At 42.1% G+C, this 14009-nt stretch overlaps 1 protein-coding gene across 2 annotated transcripts in view; it reads right to left on the reverse strand.

Moving 5' to 3' along the window:
• Window positions 1–14009, reverse strand: part of extl3 (exostosin-like glycosyltransferase 3) — a 58317-nt gene that overhangs the window by 9570 nt on the left and 34738 nt on the right. For both annotated transcript variants that reach the window (XM_067241346.1, XM_067241347.1), the window contains exons 4-5: window positions 2463–2607; window positions 2183–2311 (exon numbers count right to left, since the gene is read on the reverse strand). In XM_067241346.1, the coding sequence (XP_067097447.1) occupies window positions 2183–2311; window positions 2463–2607 (274 nt within the window). The remainder of the gene's footprint in view (window positions 1–2182; window positions 2312–2462; window positions 2608–14009) is intronic.

Raw genomic sequence — 14009 nt, forward strand, 5'->3', positions numbered from 1 at the left:
CAGCATAGCATCCTGTTAAAAGTAGTGACGGCATAAAAAAAAATAAAGTACGGCCGATCGTATTGGCTCTTTGCCGACGCAAGGGACGAATCATAAGACGGCTTATGTAAGCTTTACGGCTGTTTGGATGTCAACACATGCACGTGGCTGCCTGCTAAAAGAATGACATCGATTTGTTGGGTAATGCGTAGGATGTGTAGGATATTCAAGTCAAGCGTAGCAGTGTAATAGGGGTTATGCGGAAAACAATTCCGTATTCGGTAAAAACAGACATCAACACTTCCGGATCTGTACGCTCTATGCTGAAATGGTGCTGTTTTACACAAGATGCAAAAAGGTCGAGGATGGCAGCCTATAGAAGAAAAAGCGATTCCCCATTGATCTGTCGACTCTGAATTTTGATTTGGGTCGTGATAGTCTTTTTTTTAGTGAGAATGGCTCGCCCGTTAGACTGCATAGTCTTAGGCTACTGTAGGCGGCAGCCACGTCTCGTTCGCGTCATGTCACAAAGTAAATAATTTTACATGTCGGTAAATTTGACACCAAAAAGGTAGAGGAGGGCAGCTTTCAAGATATATGGGAATTCTGCATTTAGCCAGGTGGTACGACATCAGGTCATCAGGACATTTCACACTGAGATACGCAGTAAAAATCCCTGTTCGGATTTTCCCGCATCTGGTACTTAACCCTTGTGCTGCCTTCGGGTCACAAGACCCAAAGGTTCATAACGAACCACCGTTGTGTTTGCCCAATTTTACCCAATACAAAAACAAATAAAAATAATTGTATTTTAACCTTCGCAATGTAGGGGGTCTGAGACAGCCCATCAGTTAAAAGAAAATACTTCACTTTGTTTTTGTATGCGGTAAAGTTGTCGCAATACGATGGTGGGTCGCAATGACTGATGGGTCAGAATGACCCGAAGATAACACAAGGGTTAAACGGTTTGGATAAATACATGGTCTTCAAAGTGAAATAATTTAAACGCCCAAAATGCTCATAATGATAATAATGTTATTGATTGTGTGAACTAGCTGGGTTTGCCGTTTGGTTAGCACAGCAGCGGAAATGATTACATCTGTTTTCAGGTTAGTTTCCTGGGCACTCCGCATAACCCCTATTGGGGCCTGGAAATCGTATCTGCTATGCCAAAATCGTGTATGTTGGCAGCTCTGTCAGATGCATTAACTATTGGAGATATCAGGCACTAGGATAATTGATAATAAGTTAAAAGATACATATACAAGTCACTGAGGAACAGTGTTGGGGGTAACACTTTACCTAGTATTATTACTTAAGTGAGTAACGAAATAATATAACACGTTATTTTTTGACATTGAGTAATATTATTACAGTTATTTATTTAAGTAACTTGTCCAAGTTACAGCATTAATTCAGCAAATGACTTAAATAGGCTTATAAATACAGATTGTTGCCTAACGACACTTTTTGGGTGCAGTAGCTTGACAGTTTGCATTTGGATCACGCTGCAGGTAAAAAACACAACAGCAATCATGGCCGCGGAACGTGTTACGTTTTCGGGGTGGAAATATTCACACTATTTCGCTTTCATTGAAGATATAGGAAAAAAAAACAATAAAGTTAAATGTTAAATCAAGTTACTGTGCCCCAACAAAGTATTATCCACTGCCAACAGCACTTCAAACTTCTCAACAGTTTCCACAGAGAAACGAAGCTGAAAGCTAGCGAAAAATCCACTTTAAACCATAAAAGAGATGGCGACCCGTTTACACAACTGGCTACTAAAAGTAATAGTAAAAGCAGAGTGCGAATTATACAATGACAATCGGGGGATCAACTTCTTCTCCAGGGTGTAAAGTAATATTTACGATTACAGGTAAGCGCGATATATAAATGTATCGAACCCCTCGACCTGTTGTGTTTACCTCTTTTGGAGGGGTCCAATTCTTAATTAGGGCGATCAAACCCCCTCCGTAATTCGCACACTGAGTAAAAGTAATATAATAAGTAATAATATTACTTTGTACAGAAAGTAATAATGTAACTTAATCACACTACTTTTACTGAAGAGTAATAACTAAAGTATTACTTTTTTGAGTAACTTCCCCCAACACTGCTGAGGACATAAAGTTTGATGCTAATTCAATCTTTGCTACTAGCAGACTCAAACTACAAGAACATTCCACACTATTCCACTGACCTTGATGGGCGGTTTGCGTGTTATGTGGGAAACTAGGAAGTTCATGGCAATATCCTCACAGTTGATGTACTCATCCACCATGTCCCTGATGGCCTGGGGCATCACGTAGGAGTACAGGTAAGCGTAGTACTACAAAGCATCCACATGAAAAACGAATTTAGACATCAATATATAGGTAAACAATACTGAGAGCAGAACAGGAAGGGTGAATGTTGATGCTGTAGACAAAGAAGTATTTGAGAGAATAGAAAATGGGCAAAGGAAGCTATGGGGTTCTGACCTTGTGAAAGAACGCAGCGCCTGTCAGGACCATCGATAGCTCACAGGAGTAATTTGAGTTGTAGAGCCATGACTGGTGATTGACGTCCCAGGCATGGAAGCGACCTGGAAAACCCACAATCCGATCCCTAGCCTCTCTCCACACCCTGAGGACACAATCAGGGCGGGGAAAAGAAGATTGAAAAAGTAGCAAAGCAAGACAGACAGAAAGGCAGGTGCAGAGTTTTCACAACCACTCTTGGTGAAATGTTGAGAGAGGATGACTGTGTGAGAAGAATATCTTCATTTGACTAGATTCCTCCAATTAAATCTTTGAAATATTTTGGGTCATATCTAGGGCTGCAACAACGAATAAAAAAAAATCGATTATTAAAAGAGTTGGCAACGAATTTCATTATCAATTTGTTGTGTCGCGCGACTATTACGCCACTCAATAAGTCGCGGAGATGTTTGAGTATAAAAAAAAAAAAATTGAGTTGAACGAGGAGCAGAGCAAAAAAAAGAGAGTGAGTACAATTTCTGGGGAAATTGTAAGGTGTGCTTGCTTGCGTCGGTTGCAGATGGGTCCGTTTATTAACTGTAATTTTTACAACTGATATTTCTGTGTATTTTATATAAAAATGCCTACTTATTATTTATGAAGATTGCATAGATTTAAAAGCATAGCCTACATTTGTTGCTGCTCATGTACAACTCAAAATACAGAAAGTTAAGTGTAGCATGTCCCTGTACTTACTGTAAGTCGCTCTGGATACGGGCGTAAAATTTACATTTATTCATTTAGCAGACGCTTTTATCCAAAGCGACTTCCAAGAGAGAGCTTTACAAAGTGCATAGGTCACTGATCATAACAACAAGATAGCCAAAAAACATCGCGAGTAGCCAAAACATGAAGCACACATTGTGAACAACCAAAGTAAGTGCCAAAGGGAAGAACCATAAGAGCATGTAGTTAAACAAGTTACAATTAAACAACATGAACCGCTATAAGTGCAAGTGTACCTGTGGAAAAAAGCAAGCAACAGTAATAAAAACAATATATCACAGCGAGAATTTTTTTTAAAATCCGTTACCACTAACCACAAGAGCAACAAGTCTCTAAGCAAGAGTCATTGTGATCCTTGAGGAAACAAACATCGGGTCAAGCGAACCATTCCTAAGTACCGTTGTACTCCCGGAACAAGTGCGTCTTGAGCCAATGTCAAATGACTAAATGTAAATGTAGAATGAACCAATATGACTTAAACGTCACCTTAAGTTTTTCCCTTCTACAGTAGGGATATTTTCAAGCTTTTAGCCCACTCATATTGCATTAATTCATTAAGAACCACCTTTGAAACAAGCTGAACCCCCTTGAAACAATCTATTCTAAGTAACAACGTTGTCACCGGCAGTATTAGATAGAATCGCGATTGAAATAGTAACATCTGATAACTGAAAATATGCCCCCCAAAAATGTAAATAAGCTTGACATTTATTTAGGGGGAAATGGCTAACTCAAAAGAAGTTTGATGGAAGCGATCATTGTCAAATAACAATGCCAAATACGACCATTTGATCTTAGACTAGAGCCCTGCACGGTGGAGAAGCTGACCTCGGTAAATTGTGTTACGAGCAAGGTAGCCTAGCTGCTGTTGCTAGCCAAACTTAAGGGGATTGTTTGAATGCGTTTGAATTTTCTTTTTACATCAAGTTTAGGCTGTGGCCATTGAAGACAGCGACACACCACACAAGCTTGAGTTTAAATACATTATTTAATGTGAAATTACTTACTGTACATGCAAGTCTTGAATTACCTAAATGTATGATCCTGCCAGTACTGTGCGCAACAGTCTTACTACATCTATGCACGTCGTAGTTATGTGTCATTGCTAACGTGTGCTGACGTTGTGACGTTGGGCTTGCACTGATTCCCTTTGACGACAAAAGGAGCTTTTCGCCACAAAAACTTAATTTCAACTTAAACCGTGCAATGGAACTTAAATAAAAATACAAGCAACGCAATCATAAACAACACAAACCTTTTGACACTGGCGTTGTCTATGTAGCGCAAATATTGAGGGATCCTTAGGGGTGGGAAAAGAATAAAAAGAATAATAATAATACAGGGCTCAACATTAACATTTTTTGGCACTGGCCCCAGTGGGTTTGAAACTTACTGGCCCCAAGACAATTTTTACTGGCCCCCCCTCCAAAAGTTGTAATTTATCATTGTTACAACAAAACCAAAGACTTATATATTACAGGGCTCGATATGTGAGAGAACAATGGTTGCTGCTCATTTACAACTGAAAATACGAGTGAAGTGTAGAATGAAATAGATGTCTTCTCATTTCCCCTGCAAGAGGCAGCCTCATCGTTGAATCAAAACGAATCCATCAGGTAATGGGAATTCATTTGTCAGTTTAAAATGTGTGATTGGGTAAATGACACACAGCACTGACAAATCAAATTCACTCCTTAAGGAGTGAGGATTGACTTCTCAATGAGAAATAACTTTTTCCGTAATAAAGTTTTTTTAATTTATCAATTGAGGTATTTGAGGTAATTCCCAAATACTAATTCACAAATCCCATATGACAGCACATTCAATATCTAGTTAATAAAACTAAGGGCAGTCATACATTCCTGTTATAAGAACTTCTTATGGCTTGATGTTTACTAATAACATTTCCCTCATTATATCAGGCAATATACAGATACAGGGTATGGGTAACAATTACATTTTCTGTTATGATTCATCAGATCAGAGCTGCCAACATTGTGTTTTTGAAAGTAGTAGCAAGAGAAACTAGAGAGGGTACAATTTCTGGGGAAATTGTAGGGTGTGCTTGCTTGCGTCGGTTGCACAGGGGTCCGTTTTTGAATGACATTTTTACAACTGATATTTCTGTATATTTTATATAAAAATGCATAGGGCCTACTTATTATTTATAAAGATTACATAGATTTAAAAGCATCTTTTTTTTGCTGCTCATTTACAACTCAAAATACGAGTTAAGTGTAGAATGAAATATGACGTCTTCTCATTTCCCCTGCAAGAGGCAGCCTCATAGCTGAATCAACGAATAAATTTGGCAGACCGGTGTAAAAATTGACCTAATCTCTATGACTTAAACGTCATTTTAAGTTTTTCCCTTCTCATGATATTTTCAGGCATTTAGCCTACTCATTGCATTCATTCATTAATAAAGAACCCCTTTTGAAGATTATTCTACGACGTTACCCGGTAGTAGAAGATGGAATCGCGATTCAAACAGTACCGTCTGCTAACTGAAAATATGCCCCCCAAAACGTAAATAAGCTTGACATTTATTTAGTGGAAAATCGCAAAATCGTAAATTGTACAATTTACCAGGGCAGCTTCTCCACACAGGGCTATATCGCATTTTGCGTTGTTACTGACAATGATCGCTACCAGTGAGCTTTTTATGAATGAGCGATTTTCCACTAAATAAATGTCAAGCTTATTTACGTTTTGGGGGGCATATTTTCAGTTAGCAGATGGTACTAGACTACTGCTGTGTTCGTCTTGGTAGCGATTGCGTTGGTTGAATTGGATTTAACTTTCCGTTGTACGGTTTAAGCTGAAATTAATTATTTTCATGAACAGATTGACAACGTTTAGGCTGTGGCAATGAAGTTCAGGTTAGTAGTTAGATAGACTTTTGATTTAAGTAAGGGGAGTGCCGAACATGTTCTGTCGCCGTTTGACTTCCTAAACAGCTGTGTAGTGTAGATGTTTTTGTAGTGTCTCGCGTAAGCTACAGCGTTGCAGTGAGCTACACTGGTTTGAAACCACAGGTAATGGTAATTTCACCAACAAATCGTTTACTAATGTCAGAATAAATCCTACAACGAAAATGTATATGTGAGGAATGTTTATTTTAACGATTGAAAACAGATAACGCTACATCATAGACCACTGTAGTATGTGTTGCCCGGGCAACACAGGCTAATGTCATGATGCTAATACTTCAGTGAAATAGTAGACTGTTTCCGAAAGTAGATGTACTTCCTTAATAATATCAGCTTATACTGTACATTACACATCACAATTGTGTGTCATATCACAAAGTAAAATGAGTAAATAGTTATCACCCTGGCCTCTTTTCTTGTGGCGTTTCTGCAGCTGCCTTGCAGTAAAGCTATAGTTAGCCTAGCTATCCCCCAAGTTAACAGATGCGAAACGAATGTTCTGCCAAAGGTAGTCACGCGTGTTTTCGTGACGTTAGTGACGCAGTGACGCAGTGACGTTAGTAACGTCAGTGACTGTGGCTAGCAAATTAGCCACCGTTAGCTTCACTTTTCGCCACAAAAACTTAACTTAAGCCTAAACCATGCAACGGAACGTAAATTCCAATAGAAGCAACTCAATCGCTACCAAGACGAAACTTTTGACACCTACGTTGTCTATGTAGGCCAAATATTGACTGAGTTTTAGGGGGGCAAAAAGAAAAAAGAAAAAAAATAATATATATGTGAGAGAACAAAGGTTGTGCCCTTGCCGAAGGCAAAGCACACCCAACTAGAGAGGGTACAATTTTTGGGGAAATTCTTGGGTGTACTCCTGTATTTTTGTACGCCCTTCGACTGGTTAGGTGCTTTAGCAAAATGGAGCACAGCTGCCAGCTGTAGGTATATGCAGGTAGCAACGTTAATGCAAAAAAAAAGTATTTAGCTGGTCGGCTCCATGACGCCAATCTTTCCTACACTTTTAAGTACAGTACTAATGCTGAGGGTTCGCTGATATGTCTGTCTTACTAAATGGCGTATTTGTATGGAGGACTAAAAGTGCCACAATTAATTAAATAAATACACCATTAAATAATTACTTAAATGTGTCATTAATTAATTCAAATAGGAATTAAATGCATAAATGTGTTCTTAAATGTGTCATGAATTCCTTAAAATACCAATTCATTTAATGTAAAATACATATACAATTATTTCACTATTTAAGTATTTCACGGTCCATTTACAAACGCTAAACAGCGCCCCCAGTCGATTGCATTTACATTTCACAACGTGTTGCATTTACATTTCACATTTACATTTCACAACGTGTGGTGTTGCAGTGCTTCATTAATTGTGTTATTCATTAAGCATGTAGCGAGTAAAGCAGAGGAACTTACTGAAGTTCTTGAAGTTATTTCCACACTTTCCGACCAAGATAGTGATCACAGTGACTGCAAATTTATACTCTGGTACCAGGGTGCATCAGCATCTCCCTCAATCAAATTCGCTGCTTCTCTCAGCAGCTCCGGGCAAGTTTTTAGACATTTGGTCCGGCACCTCGGACACTGTCTCAACTTGGGGGATAGCAGGACCGAGTCTTCCCCTTGATTATTAGCCGTAGCATTGCAAAGTGCGGAAATAACTCCAAGAACTTCAATAGGTTCCTCTGCTTTACTCGCTACATGCTCTGAGTCAGAGGGTCCTCCACATCCTCAGCTAAGTCTAAAACGTCTCTCACCAACTCCCTAGAAAGTTCATGAAGATCCTCCATCGTCTCTATCCAGGCACTCTACTTCAGACCAACGCAATGGATCAGACTAGATTCGCGCTAGCCCAACCCACTGACTTTTATGGCCGAGTTTGACAGAATACAATTAATGAAGCACTGCAACACGACACGTTGTGAAATGTAAATGTGAAATGTAAACGCAATCGACTGGGGGCGGTGTGTAAATGGACCATGAAATACTTATATTCATCAAATGCCCAACCAGAATTCATCAAATGCCCAACCAGAGAAGAGAACACTCTGGATCACTGCTACACTACAGTCAGTAGAGCCTACCATGCCGTCCCTCGTGCAGCACTGGGTCACTCTGACCATACCATGGTCCATCTGATTCCTGCATACAGGCAGAAATTAAAGCTCTGTAAACCTGTTGTGAGGATATCAAAACAGTGGACCAGTGAGGCTATGGAGGATCTGCGGGCGTGCTTGGACTGTACTGACTGGGATATGTTCACGACTGCTACCAATAGTCTGGATGAACTCACAGAGGCTGTGACATCATACATCAGCTTCTGTGAGGACTGCTGTATTCCAACACGCACCAGGGTGAACTTCAACAACGACAAGCCCTGGTTCTCAGCAGAGCTCAGAAGGTTGAGGTCAGAGAAGGAGGAAGCATTTCGGAGTGGGGATAGAGACAGATTCAAGGAGTCGAAGAACAGGTTTAGCAAGGCGGTGAGAGAGGCTAAACGACTGTACTCAGAGAGACTGAAGCGTCAGTTCTCTGCTAACAACTCTGCTTCTGTCTGGAGAGGGCTCAGGCAGATCACCAACTACAAGCCCAGAGACCCCCACTCCACTAACAACTCCCGCCTGGCCAACGACCTGAATGAGTTCTACTGTAGATTTGAAAGACAATTGGACTGTCCTGAACTACCCCTTCCCACCCACGGGGCCTCCTCCCTCACCCCCTCTACAGTGACAACTCTCTCCATTCAGGAGGGTGAAGTTAACAGACTTTTCAAGAGGCAGAACCCCCGCAAAGCAGCTGGGCCGGACTCTGTCTCTCCTGCCACCCTCAAGCACTGCGCTGACCAGCTGTCGCCGGTGTTCACCTACATCTTTAACACCTCCCTGGAGACATGCCATGTGCCAGCCTGTCTCAAGTCCTCCACCATCATCCCTGTGCCCAAATAGCCAAGGCCAATAGGACTCAATGACTACAGACCCGTCACCCTGACCTCTGTGGTAATGAAGTCTTTTGAGCGACTTGTGCTGGCACACCTCAAAGCCATCACAGACCCTTTCCTGGACCCACTGCAGTTTGCCTACAGAGCCAACAGATCTGTGGATGACGCCGTTAACATGGCCCTCCACTTCACCCTACAGCACCTGGACTCCCCAGCATCCTATGCCAGGATCCTGTTTGTGGACTTCAGCTCTGCCTTCAACACCATCATCCCTGCCCTGCTTCAGGACAAGCTTTCCCAGCTGAACGTGCCCGACTCCACCTGCAGGTGGATCACAGACTACCTGTCTGACAGGAAGCAGTGCGTTAAGCTGGGAACACAAGTCTCTGACTCCCGGTCCATCAGCATCGGATCTCCTCAGGACTGCGTCCTTTCCCCTCTGCTCTTCTCCCTGTACACCAACAGCTGCACCTCCAGTCATCCGTCTGTCAAACTTCTGAAGTTTGCGGACGACACCACCCTCATTGGGCTCATCTCTGACGGGGATGAGTCTGACTATAGGTGGGAAGCTGACAACCTAGTGACCTGGTGTAGCCAGAACAACTTGGAGCTCAATGCTATTAAGACAGTGGAGATGGTTGTGTACTTCAGGAAGAATACAGCCCCACTCACCCCCATCATCCTGTGCGACTCCCCAGTCAACACTGTGGAGTCCTTCCGCTTCCTGGGCACCATCCTCTCCCAGGACCTCAAGTGGGAACTGAACATCAGCTCCCTCACCAAAAAAGCACAACAGAGGATGTACTTCCTACAGCAGCTGAAGAAGTTCAACCTGCCTAAGACAATGATGGTGCACTTCTACACAGCCATCATTGAGTCCATCCTCACCTCTTCCATCACCATCTGGTACGCTGCTGCCACTGCCAAGGACAAGAGCAGACTGCAGCGTATCATCCGCACTGCTGAGAAGGTGATCGGCTGCAATCTGCCTACCCTCGAGGACCTGCACGCCTCGAGGACCCTGAGGAGTGCAAGGAAGATTGTGGCCGACCCCTCCCACCCTGGTCACTCCCTGTTCCAGCTACTCCCCTCTGGCAGAAGGCTGCGGTCCATCAGGACCAAAACCTCAAGCCATAAGAACAGTTTCTTTCCATCTGCTACTGGCCTCTTCAACAAGGCCAAGGACTCCCATTGACATTCATTCACTTATTTAACTATTATAAGTCCATCTAATGGCAATTCAGTATGCATAAGCCACTTTATCTCAGTATCCGATTGCACTATGTTGACCATTCACGCTGCTCATTCTATTCTTATTTTTATATATATTTTATTTTATATTTGTACTTTTACTTAATTAAGATCTGTATATGTTTAGTGTTTTGCACCTCCCTGCCACAGTAAATTCCGTGTTTGTATAACATACATGGCGAATAAACCGAATTCTGATTCTGATTCTTCTTAAATTAATTATTTTAATGAATTCATGACACATAAGAACACATTTATGTATTTAATTCCTATTTGAATTAATTAATGACACATTTAAGTAATTATTTAATGGTGTATTTATTTAATTCATTTTGGCACTTTTAGTCCTCCATATATCTATGCTATACGTGTGCTGACGTTTTGACATTAGGTTAGCACTGATGTCCCTTCTACAAGCCACTTTTAGCCCCAAAAAATTTATTTTAGCCTAAACCGTGCAACGGAACGTAAATCCCTATACAAGCAACGCAATCGGGACCAAGACGAACATTTTGACACCAACGTTGTCTATGTAGTCCAAATATTGAGGTATCCTTAGGGGGGAAAATAATTATAATAAATATATATGAGAGAACAATGTTTGTGCTCGTCGAAGGCTTGAGCCCAATTTTTATCCGATTCATCGATAAATCGAAAAAAGAATCGACAGATTAATCAATTATTAAAATAATCGTGAGTTGCAGCCCTAGTCAGATTCTACCAGACCCCCACCCCTCGTATTGCATTTACGGTTAGGCACCCGGCTCTTCCGGTCGTTTTTATTCTATTAACTCCAGTCAACATTTACAAAACTATCTCCCCAATAATTTTTGTTTGATTCTCGAACCTGGCTCATACTACTAGCTTTTTCATAGAATAATTTTTCCTGATTTTTGCTAAGTTTGAAACCAATCTCAAATGGGTAAACTAGCACCCCATTTATTTGCTTATGTCAAGAAAAGTTTCCTGGAAACGTGCTCACGGATACGAACAGGGGACTAGCACAAAAGGGAACATAAGCAAATCGCTGATTTACCTGAGCTGAATGAGAACAAGGAGAAAGGACTTGATAATGTACAGTTGCCTGCCTTTATTGTAGCAAGTTTTACAAATGGTTGCACACATACATGACGGTTGTTTGTAGAGTTTATTTCCGTTATTTTAAAGCAGATTTAACCATTTTGTAATGAACGCATCACTCATGGCATGACAAACGTAATTATAGCCTAATATAATTAGTTATAATATCGTGGCATGTTACGGCGTCATTATAGATTGTTGACATGTTATTATGGAGCAAAGACAAATATTAATAAATCATGTCTGATAACCACAATATTGTTGTGGTCGTTATATTGTTGGAACTTTGTCAGTTAACACCACAACGATGGCATTAACAATAAGCTAGTAATAGTAAGCAACACTCATCATCATTATAATAGTAACATAGGTAGCCTATAGGCTTAATTAAGCTTGCTTTGCCGAGCTAGAACAACGATGGAGCCAGATATTCAAGTTTACAGTTTCTTTAATCCCACACAATACTTAAGCAGTCAAACTAAAAACACAAAGCAAAAAGAACAACGTATAGGCCCTGCACATATAATACTACAGTACCAATAGTATTGACTTTCGTAAAGTTCACATGTGCGTCTTGATCGGACTTGTACCACATTCTGACAGTACTCTGCAATGCCTTAGCTCCAGCTCACAAGCTCTCGACTGGTTGTCGCAAAGTATGACGTGTACAGCTAGTTGCAAGCGTGCATGAGTCTCGGAGCTAGGAAAAAAGCGAGCCACTGTTTAACGCTAGACCGGAAGAGCCGGAACTGTAAAGATGGCGCGGTCCGGTTTCGCGCTCTCGTATGCCTCCCTGCGCCACTGAGCCAGAGTCTAATATAGGGAGAACTGCCACTTTTGGGAAACTTCAGGGTTCTGAACTGGTTGCAGTTCCATGTGAGGGCGCTAACGAGCGAGGATGGAGGTCTATGGAGCTATACCCCTCAAAATCCACTTTTCTCAGGATATAATCTTTTGTCTAGTCATTTGAATTCTGAATTAGAAAGGGGAGGCAAAAAAAATACACACTGCTGGCTGTTAGATTTTTTTTAAGTCGCCTTTCTGTTCTAAAAAGCCTTTGAAAATGTCATTGACGTCATACACATCGTACGACCAGAGCTACTGCTTTACGGCAAGCTCTGGTCACTTCCTTTTTTCTCTCAAGGCATCGACAACACAGCTGACAGGTTAGGCTCTCCCTGTCAATACACATGCTAGAGAGAGTTTTGGCTTGCTAATGTTGTTGCTAATGTTGCTAATGCTCTGACATTCTGATTCCGCTTCGGATGCCATCAAGCGGGAGCTCTGGTCGTATCAGTCCTTCACTAACCACCTCTTCTGAGGCGGATCACCTCTTCTGATAAGCATCACCCTATTTGTACTCTATTCTACCTAGAACATATTCATAGCTAGCATGTGTTTCTCCAGCATTCCTGTTCATTACACTACTCCTCGTAGACGTAGATATATCACAAAGTATTTACGGTCAACTTCTAACCTTCACTACCTATCCAGATCTTCTCCACCTGCCCTCTCTCTTTCTATAGGGCTCTGGAACTGCCAGTCTGCTGTGAACAAGGCAGACTTCATCCCAGCGTTTGCATCTCATGCTTCTCTTCATGCCCTGGCGCTGACAGAGACATGGATCTGCCCTGAGAACACTGCAACTCCAGCTGCTCTCTCCGTGAACCACTCCTTCACTCACTCACCCCGCTCAACCGGGCGGGGTGGTGGGACAGGGTTGCTTCTTTCCCCACATATTAAATACACATCCACACCACTCCCTGTTACTGCCAAATCATTTGAACACCATTATGCGATGCTAACTGATCCTATCAAAGCATGCTTAATTGTTCTTTATCGCCCACCAGGCCCGCTAGCTGACTTTGTGGAGGAGATGGACATGCTCCTCAGCGTCTTTCCGGATGATGGAACCCCCCTGATAGTCCTTGGGGACTTCAACATCCACCTCCAAGGAACGCAGGCCGTCGACTTCTTGTCTCTCCTGACCTCCTTCGACCTGACGCTGCTGAGCACACCGGCGACCCACAAGGCAGGCAAACAGCTAGACCTCATCCTGACACGTAACTATCACTGACTTAACCTCTGTAACCCCACTGCATATTTCTGATCACTACTTTATCCAATTCTCTATCTCTCTCCCTCCAACTCCTTCTACCTCCCCTCCCCTTATAACTTTCTGGCGCAACCTCCGCTCCCTATCCCCCTCCCATTTCTCCTCTATTGTAACATCCTCCCTCCCCCCCATTGACGAGTTCTCGTCCCACCCCACTAACACTGCCACAGACACCTTGTTAACCACTTTAACTGCATCACTTGACTCTCTCTGTCCCCTGTCAACCAGGCCTGCACGATCTTCTCCCTCCTGCCCGTGGATTACGGATGTTATTCGTGAAGAACGGTCCACCCTTCGGGCAGCTGAGAGGAGATGGCGCAAGTCCAAAGGCGGTCTGGACCTTGATAAGTATCACTCCCTCCTCAAATCCTTCTTTTCTCACATAACTGGTGCTAAAACCCTCTACTTTCTGAACAAAATTAACTCTGCTTCAAACCCCCACAA

Source organism: Osmerus mordax, chromosome 8 (assembly GCF_038355195.1).
Source record: "Osmerus mordax isolate fOsmMor3 chromosome 8, fOsmMor3.pri, whole genome shotgun sequence".
In the NCBI taxonomy this organism is placed as follows: domain Eukaryota; kingdom Metazoa; phylum Chordata; class Actinopteri; order Osmeriformes; family Osmeridae; genus Osmerus; species Osmerus mordax.